This window comes from Oncorhynchus nerka, linkage group LG26, assembly GCF_034236695.1.
Source record: "Oncorhynchus nerka isolate Pitt River linkage group LG26, Oner_Uvic_2.0, whole genome shotgun sequence".
In the NCBI taxonomy this organism is placed as follows: Eukaryota; Metazoa; Chordata; class Actinopteri; order Salmoniformes; family Salmonidae; genus Oncorhynchus; species Oncorhynchus nerka.
In genome coordinates, this window is record NC_088421.1 from 16,866,112 (window position 1) to 16,890,395 (window position 24,284).

At 44.7% G+C, this 24,284-nt stretch overlaps 3 protein-coding genes across 6 annotated transcripts in view; 2 read left to right on the forward strand and 1 right to left on the reverse strand.

The window, feature by feature from the left end:
- The first annotated feature begins 1,670 nt into the window (after window positions 1–1,670).
- LOC115110418 (DNA-directed RNA polymerase III subunit RPC8-like) lies at window positions 1,671–8,740 on the forward strand. 3 transcript variants are annotated; one of them, XM_029636055.2, is made up of 7 exons: window positions 1,675–1,894; window positions 2,163–2,277; window positions 2,425–2,521; window positions 4,569–4,655; window positions 6,644–6,707; window positions 6,923–7,139; window positions 7,754–8,740. In XM_029636055.2, exons 2-7 carry the CDS (start codon window positions 2,167–2,169, stop codon window positions 7,802–7,804), a joined length of 627 nt encoding a protein of 208 aa, XP_029491915.1. In that variant the 5' UTR covers window positions 1,675–1,894; window positions 2,163–2,166; the 3' UTR covers window positions 7,805–8,740. The 3 variants fall into 3 exon arrangements, with proteins under 3 accessions (XP_029491917.1, XP_029491915.1, XP_029491914.1); XM_029636054.2 differs by having other exon boundaries at window positions 1,677–1,890; XM_029636057.2 differs by lacking the exon at window positions 4,569–4,655 and having other exon boundaries at window positions 1,671–1,890.
- A 92-nt stretch (window positions 8,741–8,832) lies between these two features.
- On the forward strand, window positions 8,833–13,011 carry LOC115110419 (cold shock domain-containing protein C2-like). Its single transcript, XM_065010166.1, has 3 exons — window positions 8,833–10,958; window positions 11,174–11,296; window positions 11,522–13,011. The coding sequence occupies exons 1-3, from the start codon at window positions 10,777–10,779 to the stop codon at window positions 11,694–11,696; spliced, it is 480 nt and encodes a 159-aa protein (XP_064866238.1). The 5' UTR covers window positions 8,833–10,776; the 3' UTR covers window positions 11,697–13,011.
- LOC115110524 (phosphomannomutase 1-like) overlaps window positions 12,980–24,284 on the reverse strand; it is a 33,727-nt gene continuing 22,422 nt past the window's right edge. For both annotated transcript variants that reach the window (XM_065010164.1, XM_065010165.1), the window contains exons 7-8: window positions 16,134–16,249; window positions 12,980–15,788 (exon numbers count right to left, since the gene is read on the reverse strand). In XM_065010164.1, coding sequence (XP_064866236.1) covers window positions 15,666–15,788; window positions 16,134–16,249 — 239 coding nt within the window. In that variant the 3' untranslated portion in view covers window positions 12,980–15,665. The remainder of the gene's footprint in view (window positions 15,789–16,133; window positions 16,250–24,284) is intronic.

The following is a 24,284-nucleotide window of genomic DNA, read 5'->3' on the forward strand; positions in this document are numbered from 1 at the left end:
GAAACCCATTGACAGGCTTTATTTAATGTAATCTCAAGTGGTGAATTTTGCTTCACGGATTTTCTGTATTTGTTTTGATTTTAAAGTTGGTTTTGTATTAGGTGATTTGAATGCTTGCAGTTTCATAGCGTGCAAGATTTAAAGAGACTTTTAGGATATTTCCTGTGGTAAATTAATATTTAATAAAGATGAATAAATATTTGTTCTAATTTTTATTTTTTGAAAGTTTAATTAGATTTAATTCAGCACTTTTATAGTTACTGTACAAGTAATACAGTTAAAATACTACACAATTAAGCACTGTGAATATAGTATAGCTTAGCCATAAGAGGCGGTTTCCCGGACACAGATTGAGCCTAGTCCTGGACGAAGTACTTTCAATGGCTATTTTCAGTCCATGACTAGGCTAAACCTGTGTCTGGGTTTTTCCATTACAGCACAATTGTGTTGGCAGTGAATATGTTAATGTAGACTCTAGTGTTATTTTTTTTCGAGCAGGGCTGTGGAATTGGAAACAAGTCTGAGCCTTTTTGGTAAAAAACTGAGGTATGTCTCGAGTGGAAAAATGCAATTATGGTGCTTTTCGAATGAGACTTAACCCCACACTAGAGATCTTCACGGGTCCTAAAAGTTGGACCCAGACCCAAGGCCAATTTCCCCCTTTTCTCCCCAATTTTGCGAAATCCAATCTTGTTCCATCACTGCAACTACACTATGGACTTGGGAGAGGCGAAGGTCGAGAGCCGTGCATCCTCCAAAACACGACCTTGCCAAACCCCTCTCCCTCTTGACACACTGCTCGCTTAACTCGGAAGCCAGCCGCACCAAAGTGTCGGACGAAACACAGTTCAGCTGGCGATTGTAGTCAGCTTGCAGGCACCTGACCTGCCACAAGGAGTCGCTAGAGTGCGAAGGGACAAGGAAATCCCGGCTGGCCAAACCCTCTCCGAACCCGGACAACGCTGGGCCAATTGTGCCCATGCAGTGCCTTAGACCGCTGCACCACTCGGAATGCCCAAACACATTTTTTTTAAAGGGGGACCCGCATCTGAATGGACCCGAGAACAATTTAACCTGAATGGGCCCGATGACAACCAGACCTAGAGCCAAATTTTGGGTTCAATCGAACCCATGAAGACCTCTACTACCCCCCCCCCCCCCCCCCCCCACACCGGTTGGTTGCCAGTGTTTTATGTTTAATGTAAGCTCCAGTGTAATTGTGATTCCTTCAGGAGTATGACACTAAAGACAGGGTGAGCAGAATCAACAACCTCTGTGTCATTCAAGATGGTTGATTTGTGAGTAGGTGCTGAAGTTCACAGTTAGCCAGTGTTATGTAAAACAGACAAGTCTGAGTCTTTTGGGTAAACAACCAGGGTAAATCCTCAAGGGAAACTCACTATACATGTGTTACATACATACAGAGGAAACTGCATGACTGAGCATAAGGACAAATAATGTGTATCTCAATATTATTAATAAGTGGCCTCCTTTCTGTGTGTCCTTTTCTACACTATGATGAACTGGGCAGGTGAGAACAAATGTATGAGTTCTCAGATCAATAGACCAGATAAGGAAAGGAGACCAGAGGAGGAAGCCAAGAACTTTGACGAACAAAATAAACAAATAAAATTTCAGCAAAAAAAAGAAGCGTTCTGCGCCTTTAAGATTGCGACCTGCCGCAAACGGTAATGTAGTAAATCAATAACACGTGTAAAAAAAAAGAAGAAGAAGATTTTATGAAGCTAGCGACACGAAGATGGGGGTTTTGGTGTCAATTTATCTATGATACCAGTATTTATTCAAACTAATACGATGTTGGTCCTTGCAGTTGAAGATACATTGTCAGAATTTTAATCATTTGAGTAGTTTAAAGGATTCAAAGGAAAAGTAGGTAACGTTAACAGTTTCAGAACAGTGATGCTGTGTTGGCTAACTAGGGAGATAACATGTTTCTTGGTGAAATTGTTATACGTTACTAGCTACATTTTTTCATTACACTGTAACAATGGAATTGAATATGATAAAGTAGCTGGTAAATGTACCTGTGCGATAGTACTTTAACATATTGCAGACTTACTGTCATACCACCCTGTCTGAAAGGTAATTGTTCTGTGATTTCATAGCTACTGTATATTGTTTCTTGTTTTTCCTCGGACCAGAATCATGTTCGTGGCAGTGGAGATGGTTGACACTGTCAGAATCCCCCCATGGAATTTCCAGCGGCAGTTCAATGAAGCCATAGCCGAAGAACTCAACAAGAAATTGGCCAATAAGGTGAGAGGATGCAGTACCAAAGATATTGTCAGCTGAGTTAATATTTTATTGTTTGCTTTGTTTAGCCTAACACAATTGTGACATTGTAGTCTTGTTAACTTATCTGCTTTATTTATGTTTGGCTGTTCTTTAACTGCATCTTGACAAGTGGTTTACCAGGTTGGCCTCTGTATCTGTTTGTATGACATCACAAAACTGGAGGATTCCTACATATTCCCAGGTGATGGAGCTTCCCACACCAAAGGTAAGGAAATTACAATTTGCGACAGATTTTCATATTTTTAATATTTAAAAATCAGCATAAAAATATTATGCACATTTTCCCAGCAGAGGTGGGTTTCCATCAAACAGACTTGCGATGACGGTGCACATAAAAAGCCCTTTTGTGCTTACATTTCTTTGTACCGAATAAAACAAAATGGATGTTCGATGTTTCCATTGCATTTTCAACTCGACCGATGGTTTTGTTACAAACTGTTACAATTAATAGCAAACGTGCTCAATCTGGTTTTGGCGCATGCTCTCTAGACAACAGTTAACTTACAAAGTTGACAGAGTAGGTTATATGATAAGATGTGGATAAAGCGCAATATACTTTTTATTTGATAAAGCCAAACACGGATCATGTCACTAGCAATCAAATAATACCCTCAATATTTATTGGACATTTGCAAGCTTACAGTGTACAGCTATTTGTATCGTAATATCAAATCATTTCACCAGGCAGGCCAAAAATCCATCCCACCAAAACAGGCTGAAATTTCATGTCTTTTCAAACAGCGCTTACAATAACAGGGCATTATCATTATTTTCAATTTCAGTATTATTCCAACCTTATAGTATGTAAATATATATAAAACACAGGGAAATTGCAGTTTTGACTGCACTGGGCCTTTCACCACCATTTATTTAATCTGCCTATTAACTACATGCTTTTCCATGGCATGGTGGTAGTAGGCTACAACGTAACATATCATTGCGTGACTCCAAGTTAACCTTGACAAGATGGTTAATATATCAATAGTTGCAGCATTTCGACCATGATTATTGCATAATCTTTCACAGGCAAAAAAATGATCCACCCTTGTCTAGTGAATTTTGTGTTGACATTTTGCCCTCAAATTTGGCCTGCTGTGAGTTTATTTTTTTATGTGTAATTTATCTGCATGAAATGGTTGGATGGAAACCTGCTTAATGTTGCTGATAGGCCTCCATGTTTCATATGAATATTGATTTGCAGGTAACAAGTGAATACATTGTTTTAGGATTGAGCCACCAAATGTATTCACTTGTTACCTGCAAATCAATATTCATGCCATAATCGTGATCAAAACGCAGAAGAATAATTCAAATGAAATCAAAACGGCACTGGTCCAATAAACGTGTTTATTTTCAAACGCTCCGCATGGAATTATTACGTTGTCTTATCTAAGGTAGAAAAAATACAGGTTAGGACAGACTACGTAATAATTCCTTTCGAAAATAATCACATTCATTGGACCAGTGCCGTTTTTATTTTATTTGTATTACTTTTTATTTTACCTTTTTTATTTAACTAGGTAAGTCAGTTAAGAAAAGTCTTATTTACAATGACTGCCTAGGAACAGTGTGTTAACTGCCTTGTTCAGGGGCAGAATGACAGATTTTTACCTTGTCAGCTCGGGGATTCGATCTAGCAACATAATTGGTTACTAGCTAGGTGTCAGAAGCAGCAGGTTCACCATCCTTTCTCCCCTGCCTCTGGAATGGTTGAAGTCTGGGAGAATGTTGTACTACCTAGCTAACATTCTTGATCCTGCTCGTTTGATCCTGATCTTATTCCAAATGCTCACACGGACGTTTTCCAATTCAGTCTAACAAATAATGGCTTATTACCAAAGCGGTATTGTAAACGCATTGTGGCCGATGTGTATGATTGTTTGCAGACTTTTTTTCCCCAGCTTTGACCGTGCTATTGACTATAGTGGTAGCGCTCAAGCTTGTGCATGCACATTTAGTTCACACAACATTCTAGAATATAATTTTGTTATTTGACACGTCAAATTAAAAGCTTAATTGACGTGTATCTTTTTTGAGATGTAAAGACCCAAAAGGCATTCCATATGTTATAGAAGTAGCTCCACCTTGCCCTCTGATAGGTTAGGTGGAACTTTCACCACATTGCACCATATTACTATCAGATCTACACAAGTGCCTGGAGGTCACGGCCTAGGAGATGTTTCTGGGCAGGGACTTTCTCTTAGGACTGACTGTCCATTTTGATGTGACCTTATCTTTCCCTACTCTGTTAGTCCACTTCAGGTATGTTGTGTTCCACCCTTTCTTGGATGAGATTCTTGTTGGAAAGATCAAATACTGCAGTCAAGAAGGAGTACATGGTGAGAGAAACACCTCATCTTTCCCCCGACCTTCCAGTTTTCTCCCCACCCATCTGAATGTTAAGTCCTAGTAGCTTATATGTCCATAATGCATAAACAGTTGAAGTCGGAAGTTTACATACACCTTATCGAAATACATTTAAACTGTTTTTCACAATTCCTGACATTTAATCCTAGTGAAAATTCCCTGTCTAAGGTCAATTAGGATCACCACTTTATTATAAGAATGTGAAATGTCAGAATAATAGTAGAGTGATTTATTTCAGCTTTTATTTCTTTCATCACATTCCCAGTGGGTCAGAAGTTTACGTACACTCAATTAGTATTTTGTAGCATTGCCTTTAAATTGTTTAACTTAGGTCAAACGTTTCGGGTAGCCTTCCACAAGCTTCTCACAATAAGAATGTTGTCCCATTCCTCCTGACAGAGCTGGTGTAACTGAATCAGGTTTGTAGGCCTCCTTGCTCGCACACGCTTTTTCAGTTCTGCCCACTAATGTTCTATAGGATTGAGGTAAGGGCTTTGTGATGACCACTCCAATACCTTGACATTGTTGTCCTTAAGCCATTTTGCCACAACTTTGGAAGAATGCTTGGGGTTATTGTCTGTTTGGAAGACTCATTTGCGACCAAGCTTTAACTTCCTGGCTGATGTCTTGAGATGTTGCTTCAATATATCCACATAATTTTCCGTCCTCATGATGCCATCTATTTTGTGAAGTGCACCAGTCCCTCCTGCAGCAAGCACCCTCACAACATGATGCTGCTACCACCGTGCTTCACGGTTGGGATGGTGTTCTTCGGCTTGCAAGCCTCCCCCTTTTCCCTCCAAACATAACGATGGTCATTATGGCCAAACAGTTCTATTTTTTGTTTCATCAGACCAGAGGACATTTCTCCAAAAAGTACAGTCTTTGTCCCCATGTGCAGTTGCAAACCATAGCCTGGCATTTATATGGTGGTTTTGGAGCAGTGGCTTCTTCCTTGCTGAGTGGCCTTTTAGGTTATGTCGATATAGGACTCGTTTTACTGTGGCTATAGAATATTTTGTACCTGTTTCCTCCAGTATTTTCTCAAGGTCCTTTGCTGTTGTTCTGGGATTGATTTGCACTTTTCGCACCAAAGTACGTTCATCTCTAGGAGACAGAACGCGTCTCCTTCCTGAGCGGTATGACAGCTGCACGGTCCCAAGGGGTTTATACTTGCGTACTATTGTTTGAACAGATGAATGTGGTACCTTCAGGTGTTTGAAATTTGCTCCCAAAGCTGAACCAGACTTGTGGAGGTATACAATTCTTTTTCTGAGGTCTTGGCTGATTTCTTTTGATTTTCCCATGATGTCAAGTGAAGAGGCACTGAGTTTGAAGGTAGGCCTTGAAATACATTCACAGGTACACCTCCAATAAGGCTAATCTACATAATTTGAGTCAATAAGAAGCTTCTAAAGCCATGACATCATTTTCTGGAATTTTCCAAGCTGTTTAATGGCACAGTCAACATAGTGTATGTACATTTCTGTCCCACTGGAATTGTGATACAGTGAAATAATCTGTCTGTAAACAATTGTTGGAAAAATTCTTGTCATGCACAAAGTAGATTTCCTAACCCACTTGCCAAAACTATAGTTTGTTCTAAATACATTTGTGGAGTGGTTGAAAAACAAGTTTTAATGACTCCAACCCAAGTGTTTATTAACTTCCGACTTCAATTGTACCTATGTCTATTCTTGACTAATAGGCCTCATGTCAAAATAAGAACACTTGAACATGCTGTGATTTGCTGATACACTAATTTGGGTCAGATGCTTTTTATACACCGCCGTCACAGCCCCAGAGGAGTCTGTACACACTGCAGTGTGATTTCTACCGACCCTGTCTCTCTCAATGCATAAAGTGGATCAACAGGGAGAATGTCTCAGTATGAAGTATAACATTGATGTGGCAGTCTGTCTGTATAGATTTGTTCACAATGCCATATTTTGTTTCACAGTCAGCCTAGGATTCTTTGATGACATCGTCATTCCCCCAGAGTCTCTACAGCAGCCTGCAAAATTGTATCCTGCCCAGTGATGTGTTTTTGTGTGTTTCTTACCAATGTGCACATTTGACAATTTGTTGCTCAAAGCTGAGTTGATGGCTCTGGAATACAATCATGTAAATGTTAATTCAACTCCTCATGTTGATAGCTATCTGATAGACATTTTAGTTTACCTGTAAAAGCTGCTGAAAATAAAGCAATCCGGCAAGCACTCCTTGACTGCTGCCTCAGCGACGAAGCAGAGCAGGTGTGGGTGTGGGAGTATGAGACGGACGAAGGGGCCCATGACCTCTACATGGACCAAGGTGAGGACATCCGCTTCCGGATCACAGATGAAGTGTTCTTGGACACGTCTCCCACAGGCCCTTCTGCCGCAGCAACCAACACCCCTGCAGCTCCAGGAGCAGAGGAGGGTGGCCAGAAGAAAGAGGCCCCTTACACACTGCTAGTAAGAAGGCGCTCACTGATATAACACAGACTTATTTTTACTATTGTTGTGAATTTAATCATTTCAGTATCCATATACAGTATATGTGACTGAGTTAAATGGTACCGGTAAGCTCACTCAAAACGTCCAGTGAACAAGTATTGGATGTTTGATCAGGAGTATAATTCACTGGATGAATTCTCCTGATGACCTGGATGGAATTATGTGATCTTTCCTTAACCCATAGGAAGTCCCACCCAGTTGACTACTTCAACATTTTGACAGTCCTCAATGATGCTGCCCATGCTAAAACAAGCTTTGGGGCACTGGAGCTGTCTATCTAAGTCTATGGTGATGGTGCTGCCGAATTGGTACCTTTTGGGTAGTGCAACTGGTTAGTACTTTGTCCATCAGGGCGGTCACTTGTGCGTGTGAAGCTAAGGACCACTTTTTCGAGAAGGCAAAACTGTTAGCAGCACAGTGATGTCTGTCACATAGGTGTACTTTTGGTTTACATCATACATCCTTATTACAAATGACTATTTTAAGGTATTTTTCAATACTATAAGTCCGCTTTTTTTTCTAATAATGGCCTTAATTAATTCCACCCCTTCCCTCCCTTTCTTGTGTATCAGGGTACCATTAGCGAGCCAGGCTTGGGCCTCCTGTCCTGGTGGAACAGCTAGCGAAAGGAGAGACCATTACAGTAGAGAAAACAGGGGAGACTGCTGTCAAGTATTCATCCCAGCTGCTGGACATACACCTTCTTTTTGGACTCTTCTCAGTCACTCCTCCCAGGTTGTGACTTTAACACTGGAGAAACATGCCTCTGTTAAGTGTCCTCAAGGCTAATAGACACAGAACTGTGGGCTCAAGTACAGGAGGCAGGATTCCCATAATAGGTACTGCCCTATAATGGCAGATGGCAGACTCAAGGACAAGGGACCAGTAGCAAGGATTTCTAATAGAGCACACAGGCCGGGGACGTGAAGAACTGTCTCACTTGCAAAGCTGTAGATCCACTTCCCCCTGTATATTGTAAATACTACCACCATAACTGTTAATGTACCAGCAGTTCCACCCGGTGCACATGACTGTAAGAAAGACTGATTAAAGGTCCCCAATTGGCCTATTTAGTGTCACCATGTAAGTCTGAGTGTTCACTTGGAACAAATAATGGAGTGAGTGTGCCTAAATATACAGTTGCGTGTTGTCTTTGTGACCAGTATAATGTTTCCTCAGTGATCATTTTTGTTTGCATGATTTTGAGTTGGGTTGTTTAAGCAATAATACCCAAGGTCGTGATGGTATATGGCTAGTATACCACGGCTACGGGCTGTTCTTAGGCACAACTCATCGCAGAGTGCCTGGACACAGCACTTAGCCGTGGTATATTGGCCATATATCACAAACCCCTGAGGTTTCTTATTGCTGTTATAAACTGGTTACCAACAGTAATTAGAGCAATACAAATACATGTTTTGTCATACCTGTGCTATATGTTCTGATATACCACTGCTTTCAGCCAATCAGCCAATTCGGGGCTCGAACCACCCAGTTTATAATTGTGTATAGGACGTGTATCCCAAAAATATAATTAAAAAAGTACAGTCCTTAGGAAATGTTGTCATGAACCCACAAGCACTACACCTCACTGTAATTTGTTTATTTTAGTGGGTGTGGAGTTGGTCCTCTGAAGCGCCTAACAACATTTTTGATAAACCATAGAAGCCAGTGTCTTTCAGGCCAAATTAATGTATCATATTCTGATCTTGATTTTTTAATATATTTTTTTACTTAAACCATTACATGAAGGAATACATCAGTATGGTTTACAATACGAATACCTAAATGTTTAATGTAATAACTGATTTGACACGTATGAGCATAGCAGTCTTGTTATGCCTACAAATTTTCCGGCAAACAAGCATCACGCCCATTCTCTCAACTACGGTGTGATCTCAGCCAGTGACAGCTGCGCAGCCTCAACAACACACTGCAGATCAGGGTATTCCGCGACTACGCGTATTTACTGGAGTTATTTATTTAATTGATGTTATATAATAGTAACTGACAAAGCACACACCCGTCCTCTACCGACAAAACGGACTCTAGCAATGCAGTAAGTAGGCCTATGTTTAAAAAAAAAAATTGTACAAATATTCAAGTATGGGTATGCCTGCTATTGTTTGGATTGTAGAACATCTGTCGCCTATTCATTAACGTGTGACCGCCTTTTTGACAAGTATAGGCTAAAGGAAATGTATGATAATGACAACTATTGGGTATAGAATACCTTTGACGAGGCTACTCATCCCTATACCGTCTCTGTTTGCGCGCTCGGACTTTTCGAATGTTCTGGAAATTAGGAAAAAGTCCGATGATATGCGTGTTTATTACAGAATAATTTGGCAATGCAAACTGGTCATTCACTTAGCCCGAAATGCACGCCTCCGCAACATGACGAATCATACAATGTTAGCGATGTCTCACGTAGAGGGATTTTTCTTGCGATATTTAGACACGTTGAGCCGAGTCAACTGTTTATTTCAGATATTTAATTCTGATGTAGCCCAGAGAAAGTATCCAGAGAGATAGACTTCACTGTTTCTCTTTTTTCATTTTTACTTTATAAAAACGGATTCCTCTCGTTCTTTAAACAGTCATTTTTCATTCGCGTGAAAGGATCATCTACTTTTCTAATTGGACCATTTTGGTGTTACAATGTAGCAGCCCTAATGTTTTGGTTTGTCGTCATTATCCAACGCTTTCCAGTATTGCATGCTGACGTCAGAAACACACGGCTAGCGTTTTGCCAGCAGCTCTGTCGAAAGCGTGCGAGCTGTCAAGAGAACTCTGATTTACTGTAACCTTGATGATGCAGGCAGAGCGAAAGAATGTAACAATCTTAAACCATGCAAAGCCATCTTGGCCTTAGAGTGTGTGCTGTGTCCTATCTTATTGTGTGCACATGCCATCAATATGCTCCACCATGTCTTGGCACACAATGGCTGCTTTATTTATTTATTTATTTTAACCATTTATTTAACTGCTTTTGTTGCAGCTATTCCTAAAGCTGTGCTTTTCTTGAGCTTTAAGGACTTGATACATAATGTAAAGAACAGTCATATATCTAAGTTGAGCCTGTTATTGTTTGTGGGCAGACTTGGGAATGGTTTGCAGTTTAAATGTATGGGATTTGAAAGTAAAAATAGTCTGTAATGAATTGAAAGGCGGCCAGTGTCATTTTTGGTAAAACATTGCCACTAGGCTGATACTCTTAGCCAGGGTGTTCGACTAAATGGCTTCACAAGTGTCAAGTAATGTAAATCCAAACATCCATCTTAATATGAAGCTGTTATGAATGATACATAATGTTCTCTGCGGTAGGGATGAACTTAATAAAATCGGTCTTTGTTTCAGTTGTTCCTTCTGGTTCCACTTTTGCCTTTTACTTTAGTTTGTTTTCTTCTCTTTCTTTCTTCACAGCAGAGGCCCATTAAGAAACCTGCTGAAACAAACTGACCTGTGTCAATAGCAAGATATATTAAAGCAGAGACGGTGAGCAGACAAACACATAACTGGAGTGTCAGCATCAGGCCAGGTGGTGAAGAACTAGTAAAGTGGTAAGAAGAGCGACCTGGCCTGTGACTCATCCATGGCAGACCCCAGCCTGACGTCCCCCTCAGAGGCCCCTCTGCGCTCCCCCCGGGCTGCACCCCTTTCCCTCTCCTTCCCCTTCTTGAGGGAGGGCAGCCGTGTGTGGGAAAGGGGAGCGCCACCCCAGCCCCGGTCACTGCCCAGCCCACTGCCCACCAAACGCAACCGCACCTATTCAGCGTAAGATAGATATGCTGCTCATGAATGCGTTTCTGTATTATAATTGGTTTGATAGTGCATGTTTATTATCCTTCACTTTTATGACGTTTATATATACATTCCTTAACTTCTTAGAGAATAACTTATTTCCACAAGCAGTAGCAGAAGGGATATGTGTGTTGATGTAATATTTTGTTGAGAGTGGACATGATGCTCTCTCCCCTGTCTCTCATCAGCACGGTGCGGGCCACCTCAGGGCCAGCGTTTAAGGGCGTGTGCAAGAGCTTCTGCAGGTCACAAGGTCATGGCTTCATCCATCCCTCCAATGGCGGAGATGACATCTTTGTTCACATCTCGGAGTGAGTGACCTTCATCACTACAACAGCCTTCTTTAGCTTGGCAAATTGCTAAAATGAACAGAATGCCCTATTTTTATATTGTTCACAGCTTTCTATCTCAGAGCAGCAATGTAACATCAGTGTTCAGTGTCAGATCAAATATGGCAAGGTTCAGAGCAAGAACTGACTGCATATTCATATTGTGCAGCAAATGAATATCTAAATCATTAATTCAATCTATTTCAGTATCGAGGGCGAGTATGTCCCAGTAGAAGGAGATGAGGTCACATACAAAGTCTCCCGGATCCCACCCAAAAACCTGAAGATCCAGGCCGTGGAGGTGAAGATTGTTCATCTGAACCCAGGGACGAAGCATGAGACCTGGTCTGGCCAGATCATCAGCCAGCTAGACGAGAGCTAGGCTTCAGCGCTGGCCTGTTTATCTACACTTGGCTACAGGGAGGGCTAGGGTGGGAGGTTGAGGGGTCTGGCTAGGGCAGGCAGGGACGGCCAACTGGTGCTGGAGAGTCTGTCTAAATCAGGTGTGCTAGAGCTGGGCTGAAACAAAACTCTAGATACACTGACTGGCTCCTCAGGACACAAGTTGGCCATCCGTGAACTAGGATGTGGTTGGTACAGACTGGATTGATAATGTGAGAATATGTTCAACCTGAAGGTACTGAAAATGGGTGAGGGGACAGAGCAGAGTGGTGGAGGAAATAGAATGAGAAATCCGACACCATTTTGAGGAGAAGCATTACTATTGGTATGAAATCAATATGAGGTTGGAGAGAAAATAACTGACAAAGGTTTAGAGGTACAGAATTGGAAACGTCTGATTGAGAGAGCGATTGAGAGAGCAATCAAGAAGGGAGGGAGAGATGATGTCATGTCAAAAAGCTTAGAAGAATGATTTATATTTTACTGTGAATGGAAAAGCCACTATTAATATTTTCGAGGTACACAACCATCTTTGTATTTATATATATTTATTTGATCGTTTTGAGGTTACTGGATTTAAGTTTTGGGTATTGTAGTCAAACAAATGCACTTAAAAACTTGAACTTCCATTCTGAAATACTGCCGAGCCGACTACAACTCCTATTAGGCTTTATCATGTGGCAATATGTAGTCCTGTTTGCAAATTGTAACTCACCATGATGGTATGAGAAAATTACTGCAAGGTTTTTGAAACTATTTGAAACTTTTCTATTGTCTGAGAGACACTGTAACACACTGTCAATGGAATTGAAATACATTTTAATGTTTTTGTTTAAGTTTTGATATGATCATTTGATTGTTACTGAACCATTATTCATATTTGTTTCATGTCTGCCTATTATGTTTAGCATTTCTCCATATTTAGGAAATTTCTATGCATATTTATATCCTTCATTCTTACTGTTTTGGGTTGTTTTATTTCATATTTTAGTTTTAGTTAAAATGCTAGGTTTTTCATTGGTCACAGTTCAGAGCATTTTCTGTTACACAAGCCACTGTGGCTATAGTTTACCCTCATTTCTATGTGAGCCTTGAAAGAGCACTAATAACATTTTATGATTCACAATTGTGATGGCTTATCGTTTTTTAATATTTATCTTTGGAGATAAGAGTGTATACATAGTATGTGACATTAGAATGCCATGCCTATGCCTTAGTTATAATTTCCATCTGTTGTACAAAAAAATAACAAGTCACACTTGGCACAATGAAATAAAATAATTTATTACAATGAACATAGTTCAAATTAATACAGTACTCAACAATCACATGATGATTTCACAATTAGTGTATGTCGATCAAACTGTACAAGTGAGTCCACTGGATCTTTGTCATTCAGGAAGGTCTAATGGCCTTTGGCAGAAGGGTGAAGACATCCAGATTATTATATTTGTAGCAGACGGCATTAACCTTTTAATAAAATTTGATTTGATACAACTAAAGGATGTGTACCTGTGAATACTGGGTAGGTAATGTAAAGGCTGTATAAGCCATCTGTGAGATCCATTTCTTATAGCGGTGCAGACTGAAGTAGCAGGAATAATTTATATGATAATTGCATAGATGAGGTAAGACTTCTCCCTACAATGTCTAAACACTTAGTACCTTTTTTTCTATCTAGATCCTAAAAGGGTTTTTCGGCTGTCCCCATTGAATAACCCTTTTTGGTTCCAGGTTGAACCCTTTCCAAAGAGGGTTCTACATCGAACCCAAAAGAGTTCTAGCTGGAATAAAAAAGGGTTCAACCTGGAACCGAAACGGGTTCTCCTATGAGGATAGCTGAAGAACCATTTTGTGTAGAACATCTACACCCCCCTTGGATTTCTTCACATGTTGTGTAACAAAGTGGAATTAAAATTGATTTCATTATAATATTATATAATATTATATATTTTTTTGTCAACAATCTACACAAAATACTCTTAAAGTGGAAGAAAAATGTTGAACATTTGTTTTTATATACCTTGATTAGATAAGTATTCACCCCCCGCCCTGAGTTAATACATGTTAGAAACACATTTGACAGCGATTACAGCTTTGAGTCATCTTGGGTAAGTGTCATAAGAGCTTTGCACACCTGTATTATGCAATATTTTCCCATTATTCAAGCTCTGTCAAGGTGTTGGAGATCATGGCTAGATAGCAATTTTCAAGTCTTGCCATAGATTTCCAAGCAGATTTAAGTCAAAACTGTAACTTGGCCACTCTAGAACATTCATTGTCTCCTTGGTAAGCTACTCCAGTGTATTTTCAGCTTTGTGTTGTAGGTTATTGTCCTGCTGAAAGATGAATTCCTCTCCCAGAGTCTGATGTAAAGCAGACTGAAGGTTTTCCTATAGAATTTTGCCTGTGCTTAGCTCCATCCCATTGGTTTTCATCCTGAAAAACTCCCGTCTTTGCCGATGTCAAGCATACCCATACCATGAAGGCAATTACTCTATGATGCGTTGGATTTGCCCCAAACATAAGGCTTTGCATTTAGGCCAAAAAATACATTCCTTTGCTGTGTTTTTTTTTTTTCAGTATTACTTTCGTGCCTTGTTGCATGTTTTGGAATATTTTTATTCTGTGTTTTTATTCTTTTTTATCACTCTTTAGGTCATTATTGTAGAGTCACTACAATGTTGTTGATCCATCCTCAGTTTTCTCCCATCTAAGCCACTGAACTCTGTAGTTGTTTTAAAATCCCCAATGGCCTCATCCCTAAGCAGTTTCCTTCCTGTCCTGCAGCTCAGTTCAGAAGAACGACTGCATCTTTGATGTCTCTGGGTGGTTTAATGCATCATCCACAACTTAATTATTAACTTTACCGTGCTTAAAGATATCTTCAATGTCTGATATGTTATTGTTATCTATCTACCAATCACTGCCCTTTATTTCTGAAGCTTTCGGATAAGCCCTGGGAGGACAGAGCAAGAGGTGGTCATAAGAAAATATACCTAAATATATAATATCAACCCCCATTATTTCACACAGAGTGAGTCCATATAAATTATTATGTGATTTGTTAAGCCACATTTGACTTCTGAACTCATTTAGGCTTGCTAAACAAAGTGGGTGAATACTTAAGGAACAATTATATTTGAGTTATAATTTGTTTTTACATTTGTAAAAATCTTGACAAACAATTAAATCTATTTCAATCCCACTTTGTAATGCAACAAAATGTGAAACAAATTCAAGGGGGTGCAGATTTTCTATAGGCGATTCATCTGAAAGTGGACTGGCACAGAGCAAAACAACTCTCTCTCCTGTTTTGCTCCATTTTGTTCAAAGACAACACTAGTCACTTCCTACACTTACAAAGAAAACAAATGATCCAAAACCCAGTTAGTCAGATAACTATATCAATATTAGTGCAAAACATAAGTGGGTATTTACATTATATACTCAAAATGTATAGAATTCTTCACATGATATTCACAAAAGAGGATTGTCTTACAGGAGGGCCTATAAGACATTATGGTTAATTTGATTTTACATACAAATACAGGGACACACTACAAAAACCATTGGGTTGATAGATGTTAAATAGTCAGATATTACATTAAAACCTTAGATAAACACTTAGTCATGATAAAAAAACTGAAAATATTAGTAAACTTCCTCACATTGTTTGAGCTACCATCCCTTTAAAAAAGCAGATCTGTCCACATCTCAGTACTTTCCATGGGAGTCCAGCCAATGTGAATTACTGATGATCCCTTTATATGTCCAGTGCTAGTTAGAATAATATTATACAACAACAATGCATTGATTACTTAACAAATCTGTAGTGGTTTTACCTCCCATCTCCACCTCTTCTCATTCAGGTGCTCTTAGTACCTGCCCTGAACAGCAGGGGGAGCCCAGGGGAAGCTGACTGTGAGAGTGCCTGCTGCATGATTTATCACGACTCATTAGCGGGAGCTTTGAAGAAAATCTCTCGACAGTGCCTGGCTGTGTCCTCTGGTGAGTATACTGTGAAACCAATGGTCCGTGGGTCATTGAAGATCTCATAGTCGTTTCCCCCCTGAACAGAGAGGAATGTAGATACGGCTTTAGAATCTACTTGTTCACAAATAGGTTTGCACCGACTGCCCTTTTCACTCGTCGACCTCTTTCCTTGTTTCCTCACTCACTCTTTATCACTCTCTATGTCTCAGTAAAATAAGTTAATTAAACACATAACCATCACAAAGCTCATGCAACATTGTTTCAGGCAGGGGTCAACTCCACTTAGATTGACAACAACAATGATCTCTGAACTTTAACCTTTAACATTCAAGCCACAGCACAATCCTACTCTCATTGCTATCTTTAGCCTCAGAGCATTCCCCACCACTGACACGTCCACAAGGTCCTCCCCTTCACTTACAGAAGACGTCTCGTTGCCAAAGAAGTAGATAGCGTCCAGGCCCTCCCCCTCCAGCACGTCCAGACAGAGCCTCTTGTCCCAGCCTTCAGGGAACACGTCAAAACTGATGAGACCGCCTGAATAGGGAGGCACAAAAGGGGGAATAATTCAGTCAAATTCAATTGATACATTACAATTTGACATCATGTTACTGAACAGAATATTAGTCCCCCCCATCAAATAAATCCTGTCATGTTTTAGTGATGATTATTAACGAACTACAACCAGCTCTCTCATGCCATGTCAGGGATATTGGTTGTGGTTGGTCAATGCACTGATTAGTGAGGATGCCCAATGCATGTAAAATAGGTGTGATATTTCCCCCATTACAGGAACAGCAGCTTTAAGATATTTTTTAATCTGCAACTTCAACCGGTTAATGCTGCACATTTCTCTGCAACAGACTTGGAGCCCAACACATTCTCCCCTCGAAAAGCATGAAGGTTATTAAAAGCCCCAATCACTGTGCTCAGTTCAGCAGAACAGACTTATTTATGCCCTGTGCATCGACTGTGTGATGATGGCTTTGACATACAGTCTGTGTCCAGGGAGGACAGTCTTATTATTGGTGATTATTCACTACTTGGCTGACCTCCATGAGGTCCCTAACAGTATGTGAGCCATCAGGCTGCCCCATGAGGTCCCTAACAGTATGTGAGCCATCAGGCTGCCCCATGAGGTCCCTAACAGTATGTGACAGCCATCAGGCTGCCCCATGAGGTTACTAACAGTATGTGAGCCATCAGGCTGCCCCATGAGGTTACTAACAGTATGTGACAGCCATCAGGCTGCCCCATGAGGTTACTAACAGTATGTGACAGCCATCAGGCTGCCCCATGAGGTCCCTAACAGTATGTGAGCCACCAGGCTGCCCCATGAGGTTACTAACAGTATGTGAGCCATCAGGCTGCCCCATGAGTTTACTAACAGTATGTGACAGCCATCAGGCTGCCCCATGACAGCCATCAGGCTGCCCCATGAGGTTGCTAACAGTATGTGACAGCCATAGGCTGCCCCATGAGGTTACTAACAGCCATCAGGCTGCCCCATGTATGGAGCCATCAGGCTGCCCCATGAGGTCCCTAACAGTATGTGACAGCCATCAGGCTGCCCCATGAGGTCCCTAACAGTATGTGACAGCCATCAGGCTGCCCCATGAGGTTACTAACAGTATGTGACAGCCATCAGGCTGCCCCATGAGGTCACTAACAGTATGTGAGCCATCAGGCTGCCCCATGAGGTCCCTAACAGTATGTGACAGCCATCAGGCTGCCCCATGAGGTCCCTAACAGTATGTGACAGCCATCAGGCTGCCCCATGAGGTCCCTAACAGTATGTGACAGCCATCAGGCTGCCCCATGAGGTCCCTAACAGTATGTGACAGCCATCAGGCTGCCCCATGAGGTCCCTAACAGTATGTGACAGCCATCAGGCTGCCCCATGAGGTCCCTAACAGTATGTGACAGCCATCAGGCTGCCCCATGAGGTCCAGTAACCATCAGTATGTGACAGCCATCAGGCTGCCCCATGAGGTCCCTAACAGTATGTGACAGCCATCAGGCTGCCCCATGAGGTCCCTAACAGTATGTGACAGCCATCAGGCTGCCCCATGAGGTTACTAACAGTATGTGAGCCATCAGGCTGCCCCATGAGGTGCCCCATGACCCTAACAGTATGTGACAGCCATCAGGCTGCCCCATGAGGTTACTAACAGTATGTGAGCCATCAGGCTGCCCCATGAGGTCCCTAACAGTATGTGACAGCCATCAGGCTGCCCCATGAGGTCCCAGTATGTGAGCCATCAGGCTGCCCCATGAGACTAACAGCCATCAGGCTGCCCCATGAGGTCCTAACAGTATGTGAGCCATCAGGCTGCCCCATGAGGTTACTAACAGTATGTGAGCCATCAGGCTGCCCCATGAGGTTACTAACAGTATGTGACAGCCATCAGGCTGCCCCATGAGGTTACTAACAGTATGTGACAGCCATCAGGCTGCCCCATGAGGTCCCTAACAGTAACAGTATGTGAGCCCATCAGGCTGCCCCATGAGGTCCCTAACAGTATGTGACAGCCATCAGGCTGCCCCATGAGGTCCCTAACAGTATGTGACAGCCATCAGGCTGCCCCATGAGGTCCCTAACAGTATGTGACAGCCATCAGGCTGCCCCATGAGGTCCCTAACAGTATGTGACAGCCATCAGGCTGCCCCATGAGGTCCCTAACATATGAGCCATCAGTGCCCCATGAGGTCCCTAACAGTATGTGACAGCCATCAGGCTGCCCCATGAGGGTTACCAGTATGAGGTCCCTAACAGTATGTGACAGCCATCAGGCTGCCCCATGAGGTTACTAACAGTATGTGAGCCATCAGGCTGCCCCATGAGGTCCCTAACAGTATGTGAGCCATCAGGCTGCCCCATGAGGTTGCCCTTAAACAGTATGTGAGCCATCAGGCTGCCCCATGAGGTTACTAACAGTATGTGACAGCCATCAGGCTGCCCCATGAGGTTACTAACAGTATGTGACAGCCATCAGGCTGCCCCATGAGGTCCCTAACAGTATGTGAGCCATCAGGGCTGCCCCATGAGGTTACTAACAGTATGTGACATGGCTTACCCCCATGAGGTTACTAACAGTATGTGAGCCATCAGGCTGCCCCATGAGGTCCCTAACAGTATGTGAGCCATCAGGCTGCCCCATGAGGTCCCTAACTAACAGTATGTGAGCCATCAGGCTGCCCATGAGGTCCCTAACAGTATGTGACAGCCATCAGGCTGCCCCATGAGGTTACTAACAGTATGTGAGCCATCAGGCTGCCCCATGAGGTCCCTAACAGTATGTGACAGCCATCAGGCTGCCCCATGAGGTCCCTAACAGTATGTGAGCCATCAGGCTGCCCCATGAGGTCCCTAACAGTATGTGACAGCCATCAGGCTGCCCCATGAGGTCCTAACAGTATGTGACAGCCATCAGGCTGCCCCATGAGGTTACTAACAGTATGTGAGCCATCAGGCTGCCCCATGAGGTCCCTAACAGTATGTGACAGCCATCAGGCTGCCCCATGAGGTTACTAACAGTATGTGACAGTCAGGCTGCCCCATGAGGTCCCTACAGTATGTGAGCAGTATCCATCAGGCTGCCCCATGAGGTTACTAACAGTATGTGACAGCCATCAGGCTGCCCCATGAGGTTACTAACAGTATGTGAGCCATCAGGCTGCCCCATGAGGTCCCTAACAGTATGTGACAGCCATCAGGCTGCCCCATGAGGTCCATCAGCCATCAGGCTGCCCCATGAGGTTACTAACAGTATGTGAGCCATCAGGCTGCCCCATGAGGTTACTAACAGTATGTGACAGCCATCAGGCTGCCCCATGAGGTTACTAACAGTATGTGAGCCATCAGGCTGCCCCATGAGGTCCAACAGTCAGCCATCAGGCTGCCCCATGAGGTCCCTAACAGTATGTGAGCCATCAGGCTGCCCCATGAGGTCCCTAACTAACAGTATGTGAACAGCCATCAGGCTGCCCCATGAGGTCCCTAACAGTATGTGACAGCCATCAGGCTGCCCCATGAGGTCCCTAACAGTATGTGACAGCCATCAGGCTGCCCCATGAGGTCCCTAACAGTATGTGACAGCCATCAGGCTGCCCCATGAGGTCCCTAACAGTATGTGACAGCCATCAGGCTGCCCCAACAGTATGTGACAGCCATCAGGCTGAGGTCCCTAACAGTATGACAGCCATCAGGCTGCCCCATGAGGTCCCAACAGTATGTGACAGCCATCAGGCTGCCCCATGAGGTCCCTAACAGTATGTGACAGCCATCAGGCTGCCCCATGAGGTCCCTAACCAGGCTGCCCCATGTGACAGCCATCAGGCTGCCCCATGAGGTCCCTAACAGTATGTGAGCCATCAGGCTGCCCCATGAGGTCCCTAACAGTATGTGACAGCCATCAGGCTGCCCCATGAGGTTACTAACAGTATGTGACAGCCATCAGGCTGCCCCATGAGGTCCCTAACAGTATGTGACAGCCATCAGGCTGCCCCATGAGGTTACTAACAGTATGTGAGCCATCAGGCTGCCCCATGAGGTTACTAACAGTATGTGAGCCATCAGGCTGCCCCATGAGGTTACTAACAGTATGTGAGCCATCAGGCTGCCCCATGAGGTCCCTAACAGTATGTGACAGCCATCAGGCTGCCCCATGAGGTCCCTAACAGTATGTGAGCCATCAGGCTGCCCCATGAGGTTACTAACAGTATGTGACAGGCCATCAGCCATCAGCTGCCCCATGAGGTCCCTAACAGTATGTGACAGCCATCAGGCTGCCCCATGAGGTCCCTAACAGTATGTGACAGACATCAGGCTGCCCCATGAGGTCCCTAACAGTATGTGAGCCATCAGCCTGCCCCATGAGGTCCCTAACAGTATGTGACAGACATCAGGCTGCCCCATGAGCTAACAGTATGTGACAGCCATCAGGCTGCCCCATGAGGTCCCTAACAGTATGTGAGCCATCAGGCTGCCCCATGAGGTCCCTAACAGTAGGCTGTGACAGCCATCAGGCTGCCCCCATGAGGTTACTAACAGTATGTGAGCCATCAGGCTGCCCCATGAGGTTACTAACAGTATGTGACAGCCATCAGGCTGCCCCATGAGGTCCCTAACAGTATGTGACAGCCATCAGGCTGCCCCATGAGGTCCCTAACAGTATGTGACAGCCATCAGGCTGCCCCATGAGGTCCCTAACAGTATGTGACAGCCATCAGGCTGCCCCCCATGAGGTCCCTAACAGTATGTGACAGCCATCAGGCTGCCCCATGAGGTCCCTAACAGTATGTGAGCCATCAGGCTGCCCCATGAGGTCCCTAACAGTATGTGACAGCCATCAGGCTGCCCCATGAGGTCCCTAACAGTATGTGACAGCCATCAGGCTGCCCCATGAGGTCCCTAACAGTATGTGACAGCCATCAGGCTGCCCCATGAGGTTACTAACAGTATGTGAGCCATCAGGCTGCCCCATGAGGTTACTAACAGTATGTGACAGCCATCAGGCTGCCCCATGAGGTCCCTAACAGTATGTGACAGCCATCAGGCTGCCCCATGAGGTCCCTAACAGTATGTGACAGCCATCAGGCTGCCCCATGAGGTTACTAACAGTATGTGACAGCCATCAGGCTGCCCCATGAGGTCCCTAACAGTATGTGACAGCCATCAGGCTGCCCCATGAGGTCCCTAACAGTATGTGAGCCATCAGGCTGCCCCATGAGGTCCTGTGAGCCCCATGATATGTGAGCCATCAGGCTGCCCCATGAGGTCCCTAACAGTATGTGACAGCCATCAGGCTGCCCCATGAGGTCCCTAACAGTATGTGAGCCATCAGGCTGCCCCATGAGGTCCCTAACAGTATGTGAGCCATCAGGCTGCCCCATGAGGTCCCTAACAGTATGTGACAGCCATCAGGCTGCCCCATGAGGTCCCTAACAGTATGTGAGCCATCAGGCTGCCCCATGAGGTCCCTAACAGTATGTGACAGCCATCAGGCTGCCCCATGAGGTCCCTAACAGTATGTGAGCCATCAGGCTGCCCCATGAGGTTACTAACAGTATGTGACAGCCATCAGGCTGCCCCATGAGGTTACTAACAGTATGTGAGCCATCAGGCTGCCCCATGAGGTCCCCAGTATGTGACAGCCATCAGGCTGCCCCATGAGGTTACAGCCATCAGGCTGCCCCATGAGGTCCCTAACAGTATGTGAGCCATCAGGCTGCCCCATGAGGTCCCTAACAGTATGTGACAGCCATCAGGCTGCCCCATGAGGTCACTAACAGTATGTGACCATCAGAGGTCCCTAACAGTATGTGAGCCATCAGGCTGCCCCATGAGGTCCCTAACAGTATGTGACAGCCATCAGGCTGCCCCATGAGGTCCTAACAGTATGTGACCATCAGGCTGCCCCATGTATGTGACAGCCATCAGGCTGCCCCATGAGGTCCCTAACAGTATGTGACCATCAGGCTGCCCCATGAGGTCAGGTGAGCCATCAGGCTGCCCCATGAGGTCCCTAACAGTATGTGACAGCCATCAGGCTGCCCCATGAGGTCCCTAACAGTATGTGACAGCCATCAGGCTGCCCCATGAGGTCCCTAACAGTATGTGACAGCCATCAGGCTGCCCCATGAGGTCCCTAACAGTATGTGACAGCCATCAGGCTGCCCCATGAGGTGCCCTAACAGTATGTGACAGCCATCAGGCTGCCCCATGAGGTCCCTAACAGTATGTGACAGCCATCAGGCTGCCCCATGAGGTCCCTAACAGTATGTGAGCCATCAGGCTGCCCCATGAGGTTACTAACAGTATGTGACAGCCATCAGGCTGCCCCATGAGGTCCCTAACAGTATGTGACAGCCATCAGGCTGCCCCATGAGGTGTATGTGACAGCCATCAGGCTGCCCCATGAGGTCCCTAACAGTATGTGAGCCATCAGGCTGCCCCATGAGGTCTAACAGTATGTGACAGCCATCAGGCTGCCCCATGAGGTCCCTAACAGTATGTGACAGCCATCAGGCTGCCCCATGAGGTCCCTAACAGTATGTGACAGCCATCAGGCTGCCCCATGAGGTCCCTAACAGTATGAGCCATCAGGCTGATGCAACAGCCAGGCTGCCCCATGAGGTCCTAACAGTATGTGAGCCATCAGGCTGCCCCATGAGGTCCCTAACAGTATGTGACAGCCATCAGGCTGCCCCATGAGGTTACTAACAGTATGTGACAGCCATCAGGCTGCCCCATGAGGTCCCTAACAGTATGTGACAGCCATCATGCCCCATGATGTGACAGCCATCAGGCTGCCCCATGAGGTCCCTAACAGTATGTGACAGCCATCAGGCTGCCCCATGAGGTCCCTAACAGTATGTGAGCCATCAGGCTGCCCCATGAGGTCCCTAACAGTATGTGAGCCATCAGGCTGCCCCATGAGGTCCCTAACAGTATGTGACAGCCATCAGGCTGCCCCATGAGGTTACTAACAGTATGTGACAGCCATCAGGCTGCCCCATGAGGTCCCTAACAGTATGTGACAGCCATCAGGCTGCCCCATGAGGTCCCCATAACAGTATGTGACAGCCATCAGGCTGCCCCATGAGGTCCCTAACAGTATGTGACAGCCATCAGGCTGCCCCATGAGGTTACTAACAGTATGTGAGCCATCAGGCTGCCCCATGAGGTCCCTAACAGTATGTGACAGCCATCAGGCTGCCCCATGAGGTTACTAACAGTATGTGAGCCATCAGGCTGCCCCATGAGGTCCCTAACAGTATGTGACAGCCATCAGGCTGCCCCATGAGGTTACTAACAGTATGTGAGCCATCAGGCTGCCCCATGAGGTCCCTAACAGTATGTGAGCCATCAGGCTGCCCCATGAGGTCCCTAACAGTATGTGAGCCATCAGGCTGCCCCATGAGGTCCCTAACAGTATGTGAGCCATCAGGCTGCCCCATGAGGTCCCTAACAGTATGTGACAGCCATCAGGCTGCCCCATGAGGTTACTAACAGTATGTGACAGCCATCAGGCTGCCCCATGAGGTCCCTAACAGTATGTGAGCCATCAGGCTGCCCCATGAGGTCCCTAACAGTATGTGAGCCATCAGGCTGCCCCATGAGGTCCCTAACAGTATGTGACAGCCATCAGGCTGCCCCATGAGGTCCCTAACAGTATGTGACAGCCATCAGGCTGCCCCATGAGGTCCCTAACAGTATGTGACAGCCATCAGGCTGCCCCATGAGGTCCCTAACAGTATGTGACAGCCATCAGGCTGCCCCATGAGGTCCCTAACAGTATGTGACAGCCATCAGGCTGCCCCATGAGGTCCCTAACAGTATGTGACAGCCATCAGGCTGCCCCATGAGGTCCCTAACAGTATGTGAGCCATCAGGCTGCCCCATGAGGTCCCTAACAGTATGTGACAGCCATCAGGCTGCCCCATGAGGTCCCTAACAGTATGTGAGCCATCAGGCTGCCCCATGAGGTCCCTAACAGTGAGCCATGGCTGATGAGGTCCCTAACAGCCATCAGGCTGCCCCATGAGGTCCCTAACAGTATGTGAGCCA